General features: G+C 43.3%; 1 protein-coding gene across 1 annotated transcript in view; it reads right to left on the bottom strand.

Annotated features, from left to right (window-relative positions):
* The window catches only part of SUFU (suppressor of fused homolog (Drosophila)), a gene marked incomplete at its 3' end in the record, with an annotated part of 69,155 nt that extends 61,312 nt beyond the window's left edge, over positions 1-7,843 (bottom strand). The window contains exon 1 of the mRNA XM_008938812.1: positions 7,716-7,843. Coding sequence (XP_008937060.1) covers positions 7,716-7,816 — 101 coding nt within the window. The remainder of the gene's footprint in view (positions 1-7,715) is intronic.
* Positions 7,844-9,497: the final 1,654 nt, after the last annotated feature.

The following is a 9,497-nucleotide window of genomic DNA, read 5'->3' as shown; positions in this document are numbered from 1 at the left end:
TCCCCCATTCCCTTACAAGAGCGATGCCTCGCCGCCCAGCAACTGCCCCAGACCCCTTGGACAGCACACTGACCCTCCAAAACAAATGGGTGTTAGAAATCAGCCCCTCTGGTTTGCAGTTTGCATCTTAGGAACAAGGGATAGCTGAAAAGCAAACAGCATTCTTTGCAAAAAGGATTTTAAAACAGTTGCCCTTCGTTTCAGCAGTGCGAGAATGCTGAGCTAGACCAAACAATGAGCCATCTGTGCACTCTTCCCTCTTCTCTATCCTCTGGGCTTAAATCAGAGCTCCCCAAGAATGGCCAGGTCCCCCTTCACCTCCGCCCACCCTGTTTAGATCCTGCAAAAAACAGTTTTCTGGCCTTTCTATTTTTTTCCCCTCTTTTTGTTCTTAAGAGCCCTTGCAAAATCTTCCTTTAAATCTCAACCCTTTGTCAGGTGGTATCCCATCTACCCAGCTTTGTCAAGTGATCAAAAAATGCCTCCCACCAGACACCCGTTCCTTGTTTACCATCCCTGGAGGCAGAGTGGCACTCAGGAGCCCTAGCCACCCCTTTGTCCAAGGAAGGGAACACCATCTGAATGGGAGACCACCAAAGATTTGCAGACCTCTTTTGTTAGCCTGGTGTCACTGCCTATTTGGCCTCGATTCAAAATTGAGATGACAGTAGAGAGGCAGCTGAGTTAGGTAATCAGAGTTTCCAGCCTAGGAGAAAGAAATACCAATCACTCAATTTTTTAAAAAAAACTAGGAATTATTACCAGTGGTAACTTCTGGTTATGAACTGTAATCTCCATCCCATCAAGAAACACAGATTATTCAAGTACTAGTCAGGAAGTCATGTTCCCAATGCTAAGTCTGTGTTGAGAAAAAAAAGGAGATTAGGTATGAATAACAACATTCAGATGCATCTCTTCAAACATTTTGTTAGTACCATTATTCCAGGCAGCAAAGAGGTAAAAAAAAAGCCAGCTCCCCTTTGATCTCACAGCTGGAATGGCCACACAGCCAAAAAAAATGCTTTACCTTCAAGTCCCACTGAAAAGAAAAAAGCCCACTATCTTTTAATTCTTGCTTTTTAGAACATCCTAAACAGATCTTTATCATGTAAAATAATCTTTCACTAGAAGACCAAGCTTTGATCCTCAGTTGCTCCCCTTCCTGGCAGGCTGAACTCACTGGGAGAGCAGAGCCTGCAAACTCTCCCGTGTCATTCAGCACTAACCCAGCTGGGAGATGAGGGTAAGGAAGCCCTGCCTGGGGCCAGCTCTCTTCCTGCGTGCCAAGATCATAAAAGCTGAAGTTCTACTGACAAAAAGAAATCCAGTTTGAACACTATGCCCCTTCTCCTGCATGGCAGCCAGAGACTCATCTTACTGGGATGCACGTGCAGATGTGCTACTGAACGGGAAGCAGGGCTTGCCTTCAGTAACATTCAGCTATAAACTCACTTCCAACCTTTTTCCTTTTATTGAAAACAGTCCTTCTTGTAAATTCAACTACTGTGCTGTAAATGCTAAACAAATTTTCCCCAATGCTTCAAAAAATTTTCCAAATCTAGCACAGTTCAAGTGTGCCCTCCTCCCCTAGACCACAGCACAAAGTGGACTTCTCTCTGTAGGTGGCCTACAGCTTTTGTATGAACAGTGCTAACTACCTCCAACAAATGACATTTGGAAGCCAAGTGCACTCTGCCTGGGAAGAGGGGGGGAAAAAAAAAAAAAAAGATTTCCTCATGGTGACCATAGCTTCAAGGGAGATCTGCCTCCAGCAGAGAAACACAATTCTTAGTGCTGGTGCATTGCTTTAGTCATTGGCATCTTGGAAGGACTCTGTCAATGGGGTGCATAAATAGGCTTGACGCTTGGTTTAACCGGTTTTATTTCTCCTGGGAAATAGGGAACTGAACCTTGCATGCACAAACGTGATCATGTCCTGCTTTAAAACATTCCCACCACTTTTTAACTCATTGGTCAAATTCAGTCAAGTCCTTCAAAGGAAGAGTTGTCCCCAAAACACCACATTTCTACTAAGTAGGCAGAAACAACCAGATAGAAGATCTACAGGCACTCCCAGTAAGCAAGTTTCAGTGGAAGTACAGACATATTTTTAGACTTTAGAGAATCCACACAGGTGAGTCCTGTTAAAAGCACCCTCATTCTGGGAAAAGCTCAGCCTAACTCCTATCTTTATAGACACATACACACAAATCCAACCACAAGACAAATTCCTTAAAAAAAAAAGATCTTATTGCCCATCTGCAACTAAATTACTCATTTCAACTCTGATGATTCTCCAATAACCTATCATTAAAAGATTTTTGTCACAGAACTCCCTAATTCACACTAAAAGAGGCCTCTCCATTCCCACTCTGCCATGAACCAACCTTCCCTTTCTGCCACAGAAAAAAAGATGAACTGGAAAAATAAGCATTACATTTTGGGTCAATCTTTGATAAACAAACAAGAGATCTTGGAAGGAAAAAAAGTAGTCCAGACTATGGTGCACATCCTGGACTCTCCATCCTCCAAGTCATAGCTCTCGTATGCATTTTCTAAACTGATGCTTTCCAATGTCCTCTTCCACATTATTCCTTTTAGCTGGGGCAGATGCTCCACCTCCAGCAACAGTACACAGGAGAATAATTTCATCAGCCTAGTGGCTGAAGTTCAGTTCCCACAAATGAAGCCATGTCAACATGAAACAAAGTTACGGAGACCTGGAAGCAGCTCGTCAGGCTGACTATAATCCCCCAGAATATCCTGCTGTCATGGCTGTTCCCCACAACCAGCCCAACACAGCCACATTTCACAAAAGCCTGATCCAGGAGCAGAATCACTATTTCCTGATCCTCAGCTTGAGGATATATCCCCAAAACTCAACCTTACATCCCTATCCCATGTGCTGAAGTAGCTACCACACAGCATGCCCTGACACAGCAGGTAAACTTAGCTTCAGAGCTAATAACCCAGTGAAACAAAATTATTATGAGGAAGGGAGGGTTTACACATCTATATTATTATTTAAGAAAGTCTTTGGGTACCTCTGTGTGAGGTATTCTTCAAGACCACACTCAAAAGAAACCATGAAAGGTGGAATAAAAATCTTGGGTTTTAAATACTTTCTTGAATTCCAAGCTCAATTCCCAAACTAATCTGCTTTGATCTTCCATTTTTCCAAGACAGACATGCTGAACTCCAAAAAATCTTTTCTGAAATATGGATACACAACAACCACTACCCCCTCTAATTTACTGTCTTCACAAAGACAGTAAATTTTACTGCATTTTCATTAAAACAAAGAGGGGCAGAGTCAGTCTCCACCATATCAAAATCATCCACTGTCACCTTGGAGTTTGGTGTAATATTTCAGTGGTGCTTTAGGTATGCGTTTTATAAAGCTCTTAGGGACCCATTAAATACCAAAATTTAAGGTTAAAGGCTGGCGAGCTGAGGGTAGTGAGCTTTTAAATTTATGAAAAGCTACAGAACCAAGAGGCCACAAAAGTGACAGCTGTCAGCACCACTCCATCCTACATTCACACAGGCTCAAAGGAGAAGCCAGCATGCACTCAAAAGAAAGAGAACACTCGTTCCAACTTTCAGGCTATTTTCTAAATACTCTTTTTAAACTCCTTTGATACTTGGAAAAAGCCTTCAAGAAAACATCCACCCCTCTGCAAGCCTTGCCATTTGTTACCTGATCCAGTTCTGCACTCCTTTTCTTCCTCCCAGCTCTAACAAGCATCCTTGCCCTTTTACAAGTTAAGGTCATTCAGAGGATCTATACAAGCAAGCAGCACACAAGCTGGACTGGAGGTCTTGAAAGGCTCACGCTTTCCCTCACCTTTAATAGGGAGGCACCACCCACAGAGACAACACATTATCCCGACATGCACCGCTCCCTCCCGATCCAAATGGGAAGTGGCACAAATCAAAAGGACCACAGCAAGTTGGAACCTGTTGTCTCTGCGGGTGGTGCCCTGCATCTGTACTGGAGATGAAGGCAGCTGTAATCACTTCGGGTTTATGCAAATGAAAGCTGTGCTTCAGCCCCTGGCTAGCTACCAGGAAAGAAAAAAAAAAAATACCACTCTTGTCAATATAAAGTTTGTGTAGATCAAGGAATCAAATTATTGCAATTTGCATAAAAAGCTGAACATCAAAACACGGTTGGGGTGTATCTCCTCAGGATGTGGCAAGGCCACAAATACAAATCTTATCTCTTAACCCAGCCATAATTTAAGTTTTGCTTTCTATTGTGGCTTTGAATTACAGCCTTGTAATTTTAATACAAATAAGTCTATTCAAGGTTTTCAGGAATTCTATCACATCATGGATCTCATTTTCCACGTACCTTTTAAACTGTTAACAAAAAGGGTGAGCACTCGAACTACGGAGCCAGTTAATTGGAGATTCAGCCTTGGCCTAACAGCAAACTGAAGACCAAGGCAGTCTGGTAAACACACACATTGCCTCCTAGCTCCCTGGAGAGCCCTGCAAACCCCTGCGCCAGCACAACCCAGGGCTGGAGCGTGCCACGGCACCGCAGTAGCTGCCGCTGCCAGAGTCAACCCACGCTTGCTGACGCTGCCTTCCTCGGGCACTTCCCCACGCAGGAAGAAGTCACCCTCACGCCCGGAAACTGCAGGAAGGAGCAGGTGCCTGAGCCTTGGCCCTGCCAACCGCCTGGCACCAGAGCACGAGTGCCCACTGTTACATGTTGGGTTTGATTTTAAAGGAGACAAAAAAAAAGTTAAAAATGGAGCATAACTTGCAAAAATGTCCCGGAAGGATTTCTGCTGCCATTCAAGTTGTGCAACGTGCTCGACTGGAGAGAGTTATTTCCATGCAAGCAGTTTGGCATGAAATTCCACTGAAAGGCCTGCGGTTCCCTAATGCTGTCATGACGTCATGATTTAGGATTTTCAGAGCGATCAGCGCAGCACAGCTGGTGTCATGGTTGCCATTATACCATGAAACACTGAGTGGTTTTAAATGGAAAAAGGTTTTCTCGTTTGAAATTCTTAGATTTCTTCCATCTTATTCTGTGGACTCTTAAAACCAGACCAGTTCTATAAGCAGAGTATAGCTGATATTTAAGCGGAGCAGGAAATAGTGCTGCTTTAACTGAAAATAAATCTGTCAACAAGGAGGCACAGGGAGAGCTCCACTTCAGACTTTTCAGGTTCTTATTAAAAAATATAAATTTAAGTCAGCATTTTCACGTTACTTGCTACATCTGTTTGCTATTCCATTATAAATAAAAATACAGGGGCCTCCAATTCAGTGTTAGTTCACTAAAAAAAAAGTCCTTTTCATTTAATACTACATTATAATTGGTCTAGATTGTATTGTATCACCAAAAAAGTCCACCAAAAAAAGCTGCTATACATTACCCAAAGTCAAGCTAGGAGATTAAAAAGACCTTTGGCAGCGTGTTTTCCTTCTCTTTCTAAACTGTGAAGGACAATGTAGTTATGGAAGTCACAAGCAGATCCATCTATGCACTCTTTGCAAAGAGTTGGGAAATAAAACTGCACAAACTAAGTCCCATCTCCAGAGGCCATGGCAATCACGCAAGAGTTCAGTGTCACACCAACTTCAAAGGAAATCTTCCAATGATTTAAACAACTCTGCTGTCACCCCATACTTCTGCCACCCATCCCACGGCACCCTTTACCTGGCACAGCAGAACCCCAAAGTCCTTCAAGCAAAGAAACCAATACCCATTTTCTTAAACAAAGGCTTTATTAAATTCCTTGTCAGAGAACAAGAACGCACAGGAAAAACCACAATTCCTGCAGTGTGCACCCAGTGCTGGTCTGGTGATTGGCAGTTCACATGGCAGTCATGTTTCAAGAGTAGCTAGCAAACAGCAACCACTGCTGGGGGCAAGAATTGCTGGTGAGTGCTCAGCTCCTCTGAAAATCTTCCCTGTCTGTCTACAGTGCTCGCCTACTGGGTAATCACATCAGGTTCAGTGTAAGAGATGTGTTGGTTTTGACATCATTACCCCCAGTGCTGGGGCAGCCAAGGCACATGGACTCTGTAAGCCTCCTCATAGGCATTCAGGGAGTTCAGAGCCCCCAGAGCATAGCACAGACACTTCTCCTGCTTCACTCAGCAGGCCTGGGAAATAATCTGCAGCCTGCATCTAGAAATGGAGGTCTAATTCCTGTGTCCTGCAGCAAAAGGCACATCATGCTACTTCAATCCAAATTTCCAGATCAAACTGTATGACAGTATGAAGTAGCAGGATTAGGAGGTCTCATGCCAGCAAGTTATTAATGCTAAGCAAAGAGAATAAAGTTCCACCACTGGAAAACCTCAAGCTAACAACTCCAACAAAGTCAGTACAGCCCTTACTCCCTCCAAAATCAGTGCCATCAAAACAAGACAGGCAAACAGGGGTTGCCTAATTTTGGCAACCTCAGATTTTCAGTGGCAAAGATGAAATATCATGATCTGAGAACAAAGGCACCACATGAAGGCAGCAACGTCCATAGTAAGGTCTCTTGTGGAAGCAAGGGAAGGAAGTCTTTAACTTCACTTCTCTTCATTTCTTTCACTTGCCCTAGCTTCCCTCTGTCCCAGAAACTAATGACTGGCATTTGATGTCAGTAGATGTGTTGGTTAAATATCCCAGGCAGAGCTCTGTGACACGTATAAACTCCAGTATTAAGAGATTTGTCTTCTGTAACCACAAGCATGAGGAGGAAAAAATTAAAAAAAACAAAAACACACAAATACAAAACAGGAGAAACTGCCTGAGGGCATGAGTAAAGTTAAAGACACTGCCTGACTGCTGCTGTTACTAGTGAAACACCTGGGTGGAAAAAAATAAAACCAAACTGGTAGCTGAATCTTAACCATTACAAACAAAAGAAGCAAAGTTTGAATGAACAAACTGGAGCCTTTGCTGCACTGTACATCAAGGACATTTATCCTGCAACTACGAAACAGCACAAAGGCAATTTCACTAAACAGTGACAGCAGAAACCTGCCATTTCTGGCCACGCTCACAGCCCCATGGCAGCTTGGCTACTGCCACTCACTTTAACTGGGGATAAGGAGCAACGTCAGTAAAAGAAGACAAGAATAAGGTTAGATCATGCTGCTTGCCTGGTCCAATACAAAGTTCCTGCTAAAAAACATCCATACCAACAAGCAAAGATTATAATTTAATTACCAGAGAAAAAAAGAAACAACTAGAGTTTTATGCTTCTGTTACAGAAATTGGCACTTTCTACAGTAGCTACTGGGGTGGCAGGCCACTGACAGTAACACTGCTGTGCCAGCATTAGGAAAAATGCCCTTACAGCAGTTTTCCAGAGGAAGGCATTTAACATGTACAGGGAGGGGTCAGGATTTAAGCATATGACTAACAGACTACCAAGAATGAAAGATGTTCAGTTTAAAAAATTCCCAACCAGTTAGAATTAATTTTTTTTTTAAAAAAAATCAAATAAATCACTCTGCTGAACACCAACAAGGAAATACACTGCATTCAAAGCCCACAGAGGGGAACACAGTAATTCTTCTACATCCAAGAACAGGCACATGCCACCCCTTGCAAGGCCAGGGCTAGGATATTCTCAGCAGAAAACCAACTGTTTAAATAATAAAAACAGCAGGACATGGTTTTTACCTACACTGACTCAAAATACAACAGGGAACACAACAAGCAGCAACAGAACTTAAATGACACTCACTCATGTACTCTGTTGTCTCCATACAAGTCACTTAACCCAAAGCTGACGTAGTGCCAGTGCTCAGGAACATTCAGCGCTGGGTTTCCCAGGTTTCTGTACATGCTAACGTAGTCCAGAGGGTCAGGTCCTCCCAACCTGCATTAAAATCAAAGATTCTTAAGTGAGTTTATTGAAGACAAATGGGAAGTCTCTAAAGGTGCTAAAAGAGGCCTGTACAAACACTTGCTTCAAAACACAGCTAGTGACAAAACTGAAATTAGCATGTTCAGGTTACCTCTAAAAAAAAACTAGAGGAGGAAGGTTGGTTTAAATCCAGAAAGCTTCAAGCACAGGAAGGCAAAGCACACATTTGCAACACAGTATACTGTTTTGAAGGTCAAACCATAAAAACCTCTGGAAAATCATATTAAAGCTTCCAGAAAAAAAAAGAAAATTGGAAAACTGTACTAGTAAAAAATCAATAGCTGTATCTGCACTGTAAACCCTTGATTCAGTCCAGAGGCACATACCTGAATTAAGAAACAACACCAATGTTACCCCTCAAACCAAAATTTGGAGTAGCTAAGTTTTGAGGAAAGTAATCCATACTTCTGAACAAAGACATGGCAGTTAAAACAGTGAAGGAGAAAAAAAACCACATTGATTCAGAAAAATTAGTACCAGAACTTGTTCTTGATTAATGCAGTTAGTGTATTTTACAAGTGAAAAACATCTCTGCACCCTCGGTTTCAACATTAGAATGTGTTCCTTAAAAGGACATTACATACACGTCAGTGCAGCACAGCCAGACTGCATTAGGCAGCATCACCACAACCTGCAGCCACCCTTCCCTGCACCCCCCAAGCCCAAGGAAACAGGCTAGTGTGCCTCCAGAGCACAGCTCAGTCCTGCCACTTGCCATCACAGCCGCCCCCCAGGGGCAGGTCACCTCCTCACCCAAGGGAGGAATGTGCTAGACTGTTTTGCTTACTGTTTGCCCTGTCAATCATAAAGCACATAGGCAGAAGCAAGCAAGGAGAGAAGAAATCAAACCACCTACCACAAGCATTCACAGAAGCATGAGCAGCTATTTAACTGTTGCCTGCCTCCAGTTCACTTTTTCTTCAAGTAAAATACTCTCTACTACTTCAAGCAAGAAAATCCAAAATAAGATGACCCCCTTCATTCAAACCACTTGTTACACACCAACTGTCCTCACATGCATTGTCTGTTCTGAGCCTGACTCTATCCGTAGGCTATGCCTGTTCTTCCCTTGCTAGCCCTGGGGGTTGTGTGCCATCATCATCCACGCCCCAAGGGATGCACAAAAAGTGTTGGAGCACCCCAGTTTCATGCCCTGATTAAAGTACCACTGTCTCATACCAAACACATGCAGGCTCGGCAAGAAATACTTTCTCAGCATCTAGTCTGCTTGTCAGCCTGCTGTAGCACCCTCCACTGTCGCAGCTTCACGAGTCCTGGAAGTGTTTGTGCTTCACATGTGGAGATGCAGACTTGGCCTTCCCAAGGAAGCTCTGAGATAATCAACCAGCAAAGCTTAATCGCACTTATCCCATTTAAGGCCAGCTTCTCAGAGCCCCATCTAGCAGCACAGAGGGAAGGCTGATAAGCATTTCTATCCTCAGGCACCAGTGTAACCAGGCTGCTGGTAGTAAAGTCAGAGTTACACCCACTAGCTTCAGAAAACCAGCAATCAGTGCTGAACAGGTTTAACCCTGAGCTTGCACAATTACCTCAGGACCACATTCACTGAGTGCAGCAATTTCTTGCAGTTCTTTTAGG

The sequence above is a fragment of the Merops nubicus genome, unplaced genomic scaffold (assembly GCF_000691845.1).
Source record: "Merops nubicus isolate BGI_N331 unplaced genomic scaffold, ASM69184v1 scaffold18874, whole genome shotgun sequence".
NCBI classification, from domain to species: Eukaryota; Metazoa; Chordata; class Aves; order Coraciiformes; family Meropidae; genus Merops; species Merops nubicus.
Note: the sequence above shows the minus strand (reverse complement) of the source record. Positions and strands in the feature narration are given on the sequence as shown.